Below are 15,882 nucleotides of genomic sequence, written 5' to 3'. Positions count from 1 at the left end.
ACTAGCACAAAAATAAAAGCACGCGAATATTTTTGCTTGCCATATGTTCCTGTGCGTAATGTCTTGATTCCGCAGAATTAAAAACACGCGAAACTCTTCTTTCCCGGCCATGCGCAAAAAATTAGTCACGCGAAAATATCCATTTTTACAGTAATGAATTCATCTGGGTTGGTACACTTTTTAGGTGATTATATCTATTCAGATTTCCTTTTCCAATAAGGGTGGAGCTAAGTGCATCCACAACTGTTTTATGGCAGGTACATTTACCGTTTCTTAACTTGTAGACAGGCTGACCAGTGAATATGGCATGGCTGCCAGCTGTTTGTTTGTTTGTGTATTTGAAGTGCATATTATAATGATTTAGCCAGATGACAGAAAGTGCTATTGTTACTGAATTACCTTAGCACTAAATGCCACATCATGCAGTGTTCAAGTTTGTAAAGGTACCCAATGAATTAATGCAATACTCAGTTACTATTTATGATGTTGAATTGTGCAGGTTTGTACTTCCTATTTAGTGTTAGATTTATTGGCAAGTGCTTTCGAGAAGGTAAGAAAGATGCTTGCAGAAATGCATATTTTCTCTGCTTCAGATGAGAAGAGTTAATGACCTGGTAGTGTAGGGAAACATGGGTTGACCAATGGAATTAAATCTTCATTTGCTGCCCACCAGGGTCCAGTTAAAACCACAAATAACTATTCCAGTGAAGAATTCATTATGTGCATCAAAGTATGCACTTTTATTGGTAAGAAATAGCCCCAGTTGATGAGATTCTTTAGCTGTATGTGTACTTACACAGAGGTCAGTGACTAAGTTGGACACACTTTGTTACAGGGATTCTTGAATGAATCTGAGCCGGGCCAGCCATCCTAATCCATGGTATCCCCCACGCTACTGGGTCTTTTACCACCAGTACCACCAAACATAGACTACACTGTTAAGTGAAGTCAGTGCTTGGAATGCAATAGACAAAAGTACTTATGTAGATGGGTACAAATCAACGTTTCATGAGTGTTACATAATGATGCAAATGGAACGCATTTGGTAGATTGAACAGATGTATCAGAATGGTAAGTTGAAGTAGCAAGAGACAATGAAGAAGAGTGAAATTTATGCTGACACATCGGTCAACATTGATGTATGATTATCATTATTTTTTGCTTGTTTGCTGGTACATTAGTCCAAATGAGCTCAACAGCAATAACAAAGTTGTGTCATGCATTCAGGTGTTGTGCAGTCTATGGCTACAACAAGGCCTACATTGATGCAATATTTGTGCAAACACTGATGTTCAGTGTCATTGTGCCATAATCATTGTGCCATGCTGAGCATGGCACAATACTTAGTACTGCTAAGTACCTGGATCCTGACTTACGAAATCACTAAGCAATGTTATCGATAAACGTACACAAAGCGTGTGTTTTATCTATGTATTTATTTATTTTGAATTTTCATTTTTTTCCCACACCTATTATAAGTTATAGTTTCTGGATATTTGGCTCTACAATCACAGTAACAGTAATGAATTCACATGTTCTGACTATGATGTACTTTGATACAGTTCATATGCAGTACATGTTGGTGTTGATAAGTTCTGCAAGTCTTGGGAGAAATACTGCAGAAGAGATTATAGATGTTCAACTGAGATATTTACAGTACATTGCACTTCCCGGGGGGGGGGGGGGGGGGATGTTAAGATAATGCTTAGTTGTCCATGCAGTCCTTACTTCTTATTTGTTTTTCTTTGTTCACACTTTCACTGGTCTACGGTTTGCCTTGACAAATTGAATTTCTAACAACTTTTTCCATTTGGGGGAACATTCATGAAGCAGAAACAGTTTGTAGATACAAAATCTTCATGAAGTTCAAGAATGTGGATGTGTATGTGTTTTGTGTTCATGTTCATTACACAGAGGAGTGAATGAAGCATATGAAATGCATGTGTCTCTATCTATAAATTCATTCTTCTGCAAAATGAATACCTATTTAAAATGGTAATCAAGGAGTATTACATCTTTGATATCATTTAAAGTAATCCACTTCAGATTTTTCTCTATGTTGAATGAATGTGTCTTCAACAATCTATCGCCACTATGCACTGTACAGAACAATCTTTTTACAATTCATCTGAAATTGTGTCCATTTTTTCTGAATTACAGTAGAGCAGTCATATATACAATTGTAGTACAATACAGTAGACGTTTTTCGGTAGAGCAGTGATACAAATTTCACATTGTCTCATGTGGTAACAATTGTGATTAGGTGCTGTCTTGCAGCTGTGAACGATACATTTGTGTTGATTGTGCTTTCATCGAAACATGAGTATCCAATATAAGATCTGACTGTTAAGGCATTATGTTTGATGCCATTTTTTTTTCCTTTTGAGCATATAAATTGTAACCATTCAGCTCAAGACCCAGATTAGAATTCTGTGTAAAGGACCAAAATATGTAATTTGGATTAACGGATTGAAATGTTTAAAGTTTGTCTAACCTGGGAGCATTATCTTTTCTTTTCCTACTGTCAAAAGTTGGCGGCTTAAAGCAAAATTCAGATGGAGATACTATTGTACTAGTACAGTGTATTGTATAAGCAGTTTTTCTGGACCATATTTATTGCACATGCACTGCTTTTACGTCGAAATAGAAAATTTTTTCCTTGATACTTCTGCAAAGCATGCCTGAGTGACCCTGATCTCTAAATCATCTTTTTCTTTTCTATCAAACAGCACCTCATAACTCTCTCTCTTTTTTAATCACTTTTTGAATGGGTTAGGGTGGTCAAATTTTAACAAGTCATACATGTATATTGTTTTAAAGTTTAGAGCTTACTCTTATAAACTATGTAGAAAAGTGACAATTTATTTGTGGATAATATAATTTTTGTGGAGTTTGAGCTGGATGGTCACAACTGTTTGTACCTGAGCTGTGTTCAGAGAGCCTTTTGGAACCTTTGAAATTATGGCTGGTGTCAAAGGAGACGGATTGATTTGAAAAATGAGAAAATTATGTACATGTATGTACAAATGTATGCGTCTATTTCAATACCACTTAATAAGCAATTTATATTTTTGAAGCACTTACTATTTCTAGTGCTTAGTCTTCAAATATTCATATTAGGCATGGATTTTTTGTGACATAGAGTTGTTGTGTTTTTTTTTTTCTCTCTCTCTCTAAACCTTTCAGCTATTTAATGGTGAAGTGCCTTTCTGCCATTTTGGACAACTACTCTGAGACTGCAGTACTGTAGTTTATTCAGTGTAATGCATGCTGCTACAGTGTAGTAGGAAAGTAGCAATTCTCATTAGACCTGTGTATAGTTCAAATGTGCTTGCCAGGGATGTGTGGGTAGTTGGTTGCTGTGTCACTGAAATGACTTTTGTACTTTATATGGCTGTCAATCACGTTACATTTCCAGGAGACATGATGATTTAGGAATGAAAACAATGCATTGTCCTTGTAAATGTGCTTATACTTTGGGAGTGTGGGGGTGATTTTGTTTGTTTGTTTGTTTGTTTAGGGGGGTATAGTTAGTATTTTTATTGGGAAGGGGTAGTCTTGCTCTTAACCTGTTAGGGATTAATAATGAGGTAACTTGCGTCGATGTTGAGTGATTAGGATACGATGAATACCCATGGTTTGACTTCCTGTAACAGAATGTGGAATGTCATAAGGATTAAGCCCACGCAGTTACTATTATTATTATTATTGTGTGTGAAAGTCATGGATTTGTTGTCATGAAGTAACCTTGATGTCTAAATTGGATGGGTGTTCAATCGCATTTTGTGGCTAATCTTACAAAGATAATAAAGTACACATCACTTTGTAAGTTATCCTAATTTAAAAAAGATATAACATGTGTTTTCTTATGTCGAATGATTTAAGCACAATTGTGTAAGTACACACAGCCAGAAAACCCTAGACATTAAAAAAGATATGACCATTAGTTCCATGTGATGTTGTTAATCTTGTGTTGCCAAATAAATGTTCAAGATTTTTAACTTAAGATAACAGGATGAAGAAAGATGTGCAAATACCTTCCAATTATGTGGCAAGTTATTCTAGAGGTTTGTTTGTTTGTTTGTTGTTGTTTTTGTGTGTTTTATTAGAGTGAGGGACAAAATGATGGTGGTGTATGAACAATGGCTACACTCCCTGTACATGTAATAGCATTCTGTGTTCTCTCCGTTAAGTCTTGTGTTTTGTGCAATATTTGAAGTCCCGGGTCATCATTTCATCTACATTTCTTATTTATTTCATCGTGTACCAAGTGCTTTCAAAATGCACAATGAAAAATGTATTCCCAATTCTGCAACTATTCCTGTTGTCACCTGTGTTTTACAGTATGTGTACAGTATTTGATATTGTCATTTGTGTATTTAATGATAATAATAAAGCGCTTTTATAGCGTACTAGTATATCACAACGGATGCTTTCCCTGTGTGCTTCATGAGTATAGAGGAAGAGAAAGGAGCGAGAGATGTTAATAAAAGAGTATCAGAAGAAGAGATACAAATGAATTCAATTTCGGAAAACACAGTTGCAGACAATACTCATATACATACATGTATCGACATTAATAACCACTGATAAAATCTGTAACGGAGCAAATGACTGACACAGACATGCACTACATTATAGTAGTGAGAGAAAGAAAAGAAAAACCCGTAGATAAAGAGAGATGAAGTCAGAGAGGGGCAGTAGAATACACATCAGCAAGGAAGCAATTACATTGGGAAAAAAAAAGCAACTCCCATGCTCGCATTTGCATTTGCAGCAAAGTATTTATTACTGGTGCCATTATGTAATACATGTGTTTGCAATAATTATTGTTAAAGAGAAACCCAGACCAGTGCCCCGTTTTATCAAGAGATATAATCGATTTTAAATTTCCTTAACACACTGGCTGCCATAGACTTATGATAGAAATCAACTTTATAATCAATAACTCTTCGCAAAACAGGGCCATGATGTAAGTTAGTCTGACAAGGTATAGAGTAAAATCATACTATAGTACAACAGTGAAAATTTGATCGAAATCGGATAAAAAGATAGGGAAGTTATTAAATTGTGAAGTTTCGCTAATTTCTGTAGAACAGTTCTAGGACAGTTTAGAGGAATATGCAAAAGTATGTCATCAACTCACAACTTTCCATTGATCGTACACAAAAAGAAAAGAAAAAGAGAATCCAATGTTTCCATTATCAAAGTGTAAAACGTAATTGTTCTTTCTGATTGAACAACTTCTTAATAATGATCAGTAAAATATATCGGGATTTGAAACTGGGCGTAATTGCCTTTGAATGAAAAATTGGACATTTCAAAATTGCATGTATAGCCCATTTGGCAAGTTGTGAGGTCACTGATGACGATTTGTCATCATCACTTCACACTTACTCTTCAAGAACTGTTTCCCGAAAAATTAGCGAAACTTCAAAATGCCATAACTTCCCAATTTTTCGCCCGATTTTGATCAAATTTTCATCGTTTGCTCAAAAAATGTTACTCCTTCTCGGACTACCTTTCAACGGCACTGGAATTTCCATTTAATTTAAGATGTGATATAAATATGTGTAATTTAGCATGTATGACAGCTCTTTGCTTGATAGTGTGGATAGACCATAGAGCTTTCATTCATTTGTGTGTGTGTGGATGCGACCGATAGCTCTGTGCCATAAGGAGCTAACTGTAATTCTTCAACTTTAGGATTTCATAGCCAATTTTTATGAAACTTTTGAACGATCTGTTTGTCTCAATTCGCTCCATTAATCAAAGTCAACTTAAACATGATTTTCCCTTAATTTTCAGTGAATCGAACCAATCTTTCCTGGCTTCTTGCATCAATTTCAGTACAGTTTACTACATTGTCCATTTCATTGTTTGAATGAAGGTCAGTGCGCCTACCAGAACCGGTTGTAGGTCATGTATCAACCTCAGGGGGAAAAATACACATGTATGAAATACAACCGAAACTGAACTGAAATTAGAACATCTGATTGAGGAAATCTTTTAATGCTTTCGTGAGGTAAGGTGTCAACATCGTTTCATTATTCATTTTGCTTGTCATTCTTGTAGCGCTTTGTGTGTGTGTGTGTGTATCTGGACGTGGACTTTGATCATACAGTAAGCCTGATCACAAAACGCTTTGCATTTTTGTCAGTGAGTTAGCGGGACAGTCTGAATATATGAAAATTAAAGAAAAGCAAATTTTACAACATCTCCAAAGCCATTCACCATTGCGTCATTGTCCTGCTTGTCCACTATAAACACGATCGTTCGGTTCAAGTTAAATCTAATCTAAATTAACTTGTGGGAAATTAAATGCAGCGCTCGCCTTGCGCGAAGAATTTCGGTGCAAATGTAAAATGATTGTTCAAACAATTATATACAATACATGTATTCTTTACTCGACGGGTCATTGATCATGAATGGACCGCAATTTTTTCCCCACTTTGAAAATATCGCTCGCTCTGGTATTTCTTTTCAACAACCTGAGATATATTGTGCTTCCGTATATTCGCATAGTGACACGTGTACATGATGTTTCCCAGTCGAAACAGTGAGATCATAGGAAATCTACAGACAAATGTATATCTGTTTGACATACAGTCAGTGTCAGTTACTCCTTTTATTGGCGTCATTATAGGCTCTGTCTCCAGTAGAAATTTACACTGTTAATGTCACAAGCGGTATCTTTCCAACTGGGGAGAAGTATCAACTTAGCGCAGAAAGATTGTCATACCATTGATCAAGGCCGGGAAATGTAATTCATGCTACCATTATCTCCCCTTTAAAATATTTCTTAACGCTCCTGACAAGGGAAGAAGGTGTAGCCATATTTGAGATTGAACTCGCAGAGCATCTTGGTAACCATGGCGACCAGGAGGACATCCCTTGAAGGCGCCATATTCTGTCTGCTGCTCGTTCCTCTACTTCATCATGGGCTGGTCATCGCCGCAGGTCCCCACAAGGCCGGAACGTCGACGCGCCACAAACGACCGAACACGATGAAGGCGGACGACTTCCACCACCTCACGGACAAACTGACCCACAAAATCATGAAGGACATCGAGAAGTTGAAGGCCGAAGATCCAAACTGGGGAAAGCGTAAACCCGAGGAGGAGGAGGAGGAGGAGATTGACGAGGAAAATCCCCCCATGACAAAGTGTGATTTCGGTTGTCCCGAAGGTAGGTGTGCCCGTCATGGACGGTCAAATCTTACTTTACCAGTGACTGTGTTATCTTGTCTGTCTTCTTTATAGGTTTTTGTTTTTAATAAAAAAAAAAAAGAATATCTGTTTTCTACGGGGATTATTGTAAAGTGACATGGTCCCCATGCTTGTTCGACGTTGATCTTGAAATTTCCAAAGCACAGAGAAGGCATACGGCATCACAATATCCGCCAACAGAGAGTACACAACAATGTCCTAAGTGAGAGGCCTGTTATATTATTATAAATCCCCTTTATCATTGATCTAAATGTGATCTTATATGGCTATTGTAGCATTGCAAGAAAACCCACATATAACACTCGACATTTGGTTCACCGTGTCCAGGATGTCTATTCGGATTCTAGTGGAGTTCGGTAATTAGTTGGAATCACTTGAGGAGGGGGGGGGGGGTAAAGGGTGTTGGCGCGAAATGCGAGTTACAAACTTGACAAAATGAGTCCGAATTTCTTTATCATTGGTTCGAATTGGTGTAGGTTAGAACGGATACAGTAACCTGTTCTACCGTCTGACATTACATTTAATTACTCAAAGTACTCATCTCCCTGTTTGACCTTATAATAACCAAAGCAAAATCATTAAATTTTCAACAGAATGAGAGAAGCGACAGCATTGTTGTCAACATTGGATCATGAATGGAACTGTACACTGTAACCAAGAGGTCTCTCTTTTACACCTCGATTTCCATTCATTTGAAGTCGCTGTAGTGCCATCATTTTAAATCATGTAGCAGTGTTGTTGTTGTTTTTTTATTGTTTTATTTTGTTTTGTTTTTAACAAAAAAGGTTTGGTGCAGACAAAGAATCCTGATTTCAAAATGTCCGAATTCAAGAACTGCAGGAAATACGACAAAACGGTGAGTGGCTGCGTGATGCCTTCGGAGAATATTTCAGAGCATTATGAAAATATTCCGTGCCCAAATTAGAATAAATGGTAACAGAGCGTAGTTCTATGAGGGATGCAAAGCATTAGGTAGATGAGCAGTTTGAGGAGGATGCGTGTTATGTTCTTCATGACGCACAAAATATAACAACTCATGAAATGTAAGGGGTTGAAAGAATGAACCAAAATAATATATCCTAAACAAGTTGACAAGCGAGTAGGTAAAAGAGAACTTACATTCCCATTAAACTCTGAAAGAACTGATGTATCGTAAACATCTATGGTCTACGTTGACAGGTAAGATAAGAAAGAAAAGCGTCTGACAAATGTTTTGTTTGCTTGATTCATGGCTTGCCTACATTATATGGGGGGAAATAGTTCCACTGTACGTCAAACCAGGGAGGTGGAAAGAGTCTTTCCACCTCCCTGGTCAAACGTTTCTTCGACGGAATTTCAGCAAAATGTTGGTACTTGTACATCAGCAGAGATCCCATTCATTTCATTCAATCAGTTCGATATTATACTGGCTTATGACTTAATAATAGATTCAAAGACGTCTACCAATGTCAAGTTCGTTATGTATATGCGTATATTCATGAAAGGGAAAAACTAGAAAACATGCAGTCAAACCTGCCTATAGCGGCCAGCCAAGGGAGTCAAAAAGGTGGCATCTACACTAAGACAGGATCTTTAACATGGATTCTCTCCCCGAGGGATTTTATTTTGGTGGCCGTATAAGGCAGGTAGCCGCTAAGGCAGGTTTGAATGTATATTAATACTCTTTGACTCCAACATACACTGTATAGTGGGATCGTATTGCCGGTGCGTCGAAATGTTGTGCCAACCACGAACGGTGCTACCATACGTGCAAGCGAGAGCGAATGCTGTGTGACACGGAGTTCGGCCAGTGCATGGCCAGCCTATGCGAAGAGCTGGTCGAGGCGGGGCGCATCGGGTCCGAGTCGGTGAAACAAGGTAAGACTGATTCGGTTGGTGGGGATCAATACCCCATCAGAATAACATTTTTATCAATATCCGGTCCCAAAATCCATACCTATTTTCGTGGTGCTGTATCTTTTTACTCATATATTTTACTATATATATCGATTATAGTAGTTTCATAAGGAAGAGCGAACAAAAAAAAAAATCTGTAACTTGGGCCCTTTGCTGTTCATATTGTAGTCTACAATTGTCAGTATGTCAGAGGCAGATTTTCCAAAGCCCCTTAATTGCAAAGTCTATAATTAATTCTTCGACTGGTAACGAAATTGAGAAGATGCAAGGTCTTGTCTACCTGTTTTTCCTCTCAAACTGTCAAGGTTTTGTCGTTTTCTTTCTGATTGTGTGCGGATTTGATGAAATGAACCATTTCCATCTAATCTTTCAAAAAAAAATAATATTAAGAACTGCAGTGAAATTCAAAGATACTAATGATGGCAAGATGACTTCTGCGAGAAAAATTATCCCGACGCTTTATTGATTAGACATGAATAGTCAATCAGAAGCTGTCAATCCCAGGGCTGCCAACTCTCACTCATTGAGAGTGAGACTCACTCATTTTGGTCCTTTCTCACTCTAAAACTTTATTTCATTTGCATGCATTTCTATTGATCTCACTCATTTTGACTCCGCAATTATAGCATTGTTCTATGGGAGTCTCACTCTCAAGTAGTTTCCAATGTTGGCAGCCCTGCAATCCACCAACAAAATAATCATAGTTACCATTAACTGGACTTCAAGATCACACACATCGCACAATATGTTATTCGGGTATTCATACTGCGGCTGATTATGTCAGGCTCTGTAGTTTTAGTTTGGGTTCGTATCTAACATTGTCTAATACATGACTGTATTGAGGAAACGTTAACGAATGGTTAAAAAAAGAAATAAGCGGACCGTGCAATATACAGCATTATTCAAACTCCCGAATGGGAGTACAGTGCCTTGCCTTTAAGAGCCCTCCGCTTGTATTTCGAACCGGAGACCCCAAGACCGAGGGTAGGTGCAAGGTCTCATTCACTCTGCATTTACAGGTCGTTCGTCTCTCATCTAGTATTTACTATGAGTCATAATTTTTGTCTGTTCCGGTTGCCAAACGACATGATGAGGAATAATGAGAGAGCGATGTGATGTGGCAGCTGTGTGGATGAGACTCTTGACCTATTAGATAAGGATATCATTGGTTCGAATCCCACCCGCTGCAGAATGCATCCTTGGCCTAGATGTCTTGAATACGCACTGTAGCCTCTTGACCCCATGTATGTAAATGGCTACCTATAGCACTGCTTAGGTAGCGGTGATACTGACAGGGTCCACATGTGCAAACGTGGTGACATTGAAGTCGCTGTACCCCGGGTTTAATAGTTAGATCGTAATTTTCCTCAAACCTCCAGTACATTCTACTCTACCACATTGCGGAGATGTCAATCCCTGATGTGTGAATGCATATCAGGTAACAGACGGCAAATCCTCTTGCGGTCTTTTTAAAATAAAACCACAGAACTAATACGGATACAATGACAATGGCAATGACAATGACAATTAACTTTATTCCTGAACGACCTCACCTCAGGGCATGGAAGAATGATTAACAAGGTAGGCCTAATACTCTGCAGTTATGTGGCAAACATTGGCAGTTAAAGTAATTACATATACATATGATAAATGTACATCTGTACATTAAACAAACGAAAAAAAAAAAGACTGCCATTATAACTGTATGCTTATCGCACCAATCGAAACATCAGAATCTAGATAATGATGACCTGACAGAAACGTGATAACTTGTTTAAACATTTCTAAACTTGTGGTAAAGGTGTAAACATTTTCAAATCATTTGGTCGAGAAGAGTCATATGAACCAATGACAATCTTGAGCAAAAGTCTGATATCTAAAGAAAAAACTAAACTCATGATAGGGACGGATTAATGAATGACAAGCATCTGATGCCGGTTACTGATGCCTTGGTTTTTGTTTGTTTGTTTGTTGTCGTTGTTTTTGTCCCTTTTCAAAGGCAACCTTCCTTATGACATTCATATCTTATTTAGATATTTTTAAGTGACAAGTTAGTGAAGAGCAATTACAAATAATATTCTTAGGGTTTTTTTCTCTTTTTTTTTTGCCTCGATATCATTATTGTTTAAATGTAATCAATGATACCGAGTAGCTGAGTTGTTTATGTAGGCCTACAGTATGGAAAATGACTCAAATGTGAGAATGAGAAAGAATATCAAAAGCATCATGTTAAATGAATCACTATTTATCAATGCATAAAGCAATGATTTGCAAAAAAAAAAAAATCGTTGATCATTTAATTCAGGAGAATGCATGCAGAATGCAAGCTTTCTCTGTTAGGACTGGCGAGTTACAGTACGTACGAACAAATTAATGATGCAACTTTGACCACTATAGACTTCAATGAAATTGTTGTTTTATGTCACTGGTGTGCATAATTCATTGTACATGACGCTTGCAAAACGCTACAAGTTCAGTCGTTGTTTCCTTTTTGTATGTCATTATCTTCTGACAGCTTGCGATTCCGCGATGGGATTGGTCGGAGTCATCATCATAGATCCCGGATGCGAAATGTATCCCAAGGCGCAGGGCGCCGCCTGTCAGTGTACAGAACCCGAGGAGGAGGAGGAGGAGGAGGAGGAGGAGGAGGTGCTGAACAATCCCTTTGATTCCACTATGGCCAGGCAAAATGACAACCTTTCGCGGGGTTCGTCGCCGGACTTTGTACAAAGCGGAGCGGCAGGAACAAATCAGCAGCGTCGAGATGAACTCTAGTAAAAAAAAAAAAAAAAAAAAGAAAGCTTCAACAACCATTGTGTAAAGATATGCATAACTCAATATGTGGTCACGCGTATGCAAAATGTCGATCTTTTACTGTGCAAATTACTGAGAAAAGTATTTTCGAAACCATGACACCGACAGTTATTTGTGTAAATATTATTTTTCATGTTGAAACATCAAGGTACAATTCGCTACCGTTGCCAATTCCAGGCAATCAATGTTAAGAAATTGTACTGTTGGCATGTTTATGGTTGCATCATTAACTCAAAACAACAAACAGCTTTTCGAGGCAACATAATCATTGTGACCAAGCATGCTACGTGAAAAAAAGTCCTGCTATGCCTTTCAATTCAGCTCTTGGTATGATGATCACTGTGCAACAAAATCATAATGTCTCAATGAGAGTGACACGACAATTACTCCGGTCTTATTTTCTCCAAGGACTTAGGGTTAGGATTATGGTTGTGATAGGGTTTTAGGTTTAGTATAATGTGAGGATTAGGATAAGGGTTAGGGTATGTTGGTAGAATTTGTGTTTTGCTAAGCGTGCCGATTTTTCATGGGAGCTATTGTCGCAGGAGCAAATGTTATGGAACCGTACACACAACGGGAGAGCGTGCGTGCAATTGGAGAAATTAGCGCCACCATGTGACGAAACATAGACATGCTGTACAGGGATTCGAAAGGGTCATTTGTGATAACAGGCATGTTGGTTTTTAAATTCACTGAGGGAAGCATCTGTGTTGTCATGATTATCCATGCAATTCCTACAAATGGTGTTTCCAGCACCCCCCCCCCCCCCCCACAGCAACAAAATTAATATCTAATGTTTGCACAATAATGTTAAAAAAAAGTTCGTTGATGCATTCAAGGCTCAACCATGAAATGGATGCTTTCCCGAAGTGTGAATTAACGGGCCATTTTCGTCACCTGGTCAGTTCAGGTTAATTCTCTGATTGAACATAAATCACATAAATTTTGACAAGGATCAAGCTTATGCGTTGTACTAATGTCGCTTTGACAACGAGTGAAATATTGCCTAAACGACTGAGAAAGGAGGTGAAGAAAAGGTCGTTTGGGAAATGTGCACATGAGCTAATCACGAACTGTCTTATGGCCTCACGCGATATATTCTTTTTGTTAGCTATGCGGATGATCAAAACGTCATTCTAAAAGCAGAGTGCGAACTTTAAGCTCAAGGACAAAAGTAATCTTGAATGTCTTCACTAATTTTGTGATAACACACAAGAAACCAGATATGCTGCAGCTATATTTGACTATGTTTACGGGCTGAAGAGCTTGAGTCAGCTCCTGTAGTCAATGATTGAGAGTAATGAAAATTTTTCCAGCAACATTTATATTGTTTCGATCCTGGATTACTGGTCACTGTGTGGTATTCCTCTCTTAACCTTACCACAAGCGAAGCTAATTTTATCCTATTTATCTGTTGTTATTATGTGTATGTATATTTTGATGTAAGATAAGGTCCAATATTGTACTGAACAGAATCAAATTGCGTGAATTATATTAGACTTTCACACAAACTCATGACTGCACCACACGTATGACTTTATTTTGATCAAATCCTCCGAGCAATGCAAGCTGGATGCAATCTTCGAATAAAGAACAGTTTTTCCTCAAACTTCCGGTGCTCATACGAATAGGTGAAAAAAAAATGGAGAGAAAAATCGCAGCGATATTCCACGTTTCACATGCACGTGTCACTGTCTTCTCAGATGATCGAAGAAAACCAGGCAAAAGTACACAACAACTTTCAATTTACTCCACACTGGGTTGGGTTGTACTCGGTCAAGGCACAAACGGGGCGGATTGTGGGCTCCCCCTCCCCCTCCCCCTCTGGTCCGTGGAGTGACAAGGTAATACCACGCCATATGAGTTATCGATCGGAAGACGGGCAGGAGTATTAACCTTTGTGTTCTGCCAGAAAATCTGCCGTCTTGGCCGCTCTACCACCACTTCCTCTCCTCCACAAAGATGGACGATTTTTTCGTGGCAGAACGGTGTCATACCTTCAAACTAGGACCAACTAAATAAGCTTTGGCGTGCACAAATACGAACATGATCATGATGATTACGGGGGAGAAGAAGGGGGTGGGGGGGGGGGACTTGAGTTTGAAGTCACAAAGAGAATATTGTCACAATCCAAAGTCACGTATTTTACCTGAGCTCGACAACAACAAACGGCAAAAGTGAAAACTTACAAATTGTTGAAATTTTCCACTATCAAAGAATGTATAATAACGGCTGGTTTTCTAATTCTAAACGGAAGGCACTTTAATACTCTACACCAGTCGTTTGAAGTTAAGGAATATGGACTTCAATAAGAACCAGGGACCAAAGTTTGGTTTTGGAAAGAGACTGCACAGATCGAATAATAGTGAATCAACCTTTTGTGTGCTTGAGTGCTGACGGGCACAGAAAACCATGTAGTATTGTACATACTGTCCAAAATACCTGGCATAGAAAGGGTTTATCACAGTCCGTTGCTTACGTCATTGAGTGGCTGGAAGTTCAGTCTGGGAAGTGAAGAGTTTAGTCGCAAAACGAGTTAGCTCCCCACTTGCCAATTTGAGATATTTGCAATGAAACCTACTGAGAAACAATAAAAAAAATAGTATGGAATTTGGGGATACTTTTAACCACAACTTCAACAATATTCCTTGATATGCAATAAAGTGAGGTATTACTGTACAATACTATTCTACTAATATTAGAATATTATTATAAAATATTTAAAAATAGCACTTAACCCGCTTTGCAACCAAGCTCTTCTAGTAAGTAGTATTATTGTCGTGTTATTAAATTATTTTTCCGTGTTTTGCATAGAATGAAAAAGTGAAGAGAGCATGTATAAAGTCAGTGCACTATAGTTTAGTGATTACATACATCAGAGCGTATTACATTTGCTTTCAGCCTAAGATGTGAGCGTGTTATATCCAACACAGTGGTGGCCTATCTATAGTGGTTGGGACAATGGACAGTTACGAAAGTCGACATTTAGAGCGGCGGAGTATAAAGAGGCGCAGCGCCCCCGGTGAAATGACGGCTATTTCGGTCTGCTCCGGGTCCGTCTTTGAGCAAAGATACCATCAGTTTGATGCTGGAGTGTACGCGTGATGGACTGAAGCCCATATCGACACGTCTTGGTGGCTTCGCAGAGTGCAAAAGGCCCCCTCTCATACCTGAATCGATAATTATGGGAATTATTGATTAATGCATACTCGTATTATGTACATACAAATGAATACTTAGATGAAGAAGTAATAAAATGAATAAGATGGATAAATAAATGAAACAAATATAGTTGAACATTAGTGACTAACAAACAACAAAACTTTGTTTCATATTATCATGGTTTGATATTTCAGCTCATAGGCCCTCCAATTATTTTAGCATGACTGTTATACTACTGATTCCACAATGATCTGTAACAGCGACTAATATGTGGTAGTGATAGAAGAAAAAAAAGTTGCTGGTTTGGGTAATAGAAAAGAAACTCTTACCAACGGTGTAGGGGAACAAAAGTGTTAACATTACTGTGCTTTGATATAATGGTTGCATAAAAAGTTATAAAGTTCTTTGTTATCCTCCTACGAAATTCGTCTTTTATCACATCATTAACTGACTATAGTCGTCATGCACTGTCGCAAATGAGTATCATGAATTCTTATGATCATCTCCTAGTTAAAGGTCCTGTTTACCTTTGGTACCAGTGATTTAAAAAATGTTCAAGATATCACTTTTGATGCATATGTGTAGGTCAGTTGTATCACAAAACATCCTACCATATAACATTTTTTTGCAGTAAAGCCTCAAATATAAGGAGATGTCACTGTTTTTCTCATTAAACCATAACTGTATACGGTTTAGTTTAGAAACATTTTTATTATAACTATTGTTCACATTTTGTATATTTAACAATACTTAACATCGATTATACTGGTTCAAATTTTTA

At 38.0% G+C, this 15,882-nt stretch overlaps 1 protein-coding gene across 1 annotated transcript; it reads left to right on the top strand.

Moving 5' to 3' along the window:
• The first annotated feature begins 6,872 nt into the window (after positions 1-6,872).
• LOC140228381 (uncharacterized) lies at positions 6,873-11,900 on the top strand. Its single transcript, XM_072308604.1, has 4 exons — positions 6,873-7,188; positions 8,015-8,085; positions 8,918-9,086; positions 11,641-11,900. The coding sequence occupies exons 1-4, from the start codon at positions 6,873-6,875 to the stop codon at positions 11,898-11,900; spliced, it is 816 nt and encodes a 271-aa protein (XP_072164705.1).
• Positions 11,901-15,882: the final 3,982 nt, after the last annotated feature.

The sequence above is a fragment of the Diadema setosum genome, chromosome 5, assembly GCF_964275005.1.
Source record: "Diadema setosum chromosome 5, eeDiaSeto1, whole genome shotgun sequence".
Classification (NCBI taxonomy): Eukaryota; Metazoa; Echinodermata; class Echinoidea; order Diadematoida; family Diadematidae; genus Diadema; species Diadema setosum.
The sequence above is the reverse complement of the archived record's forward strand: the minus strand, read 5'-3'. Positions and strand labels throughout refer to the sequence as shown.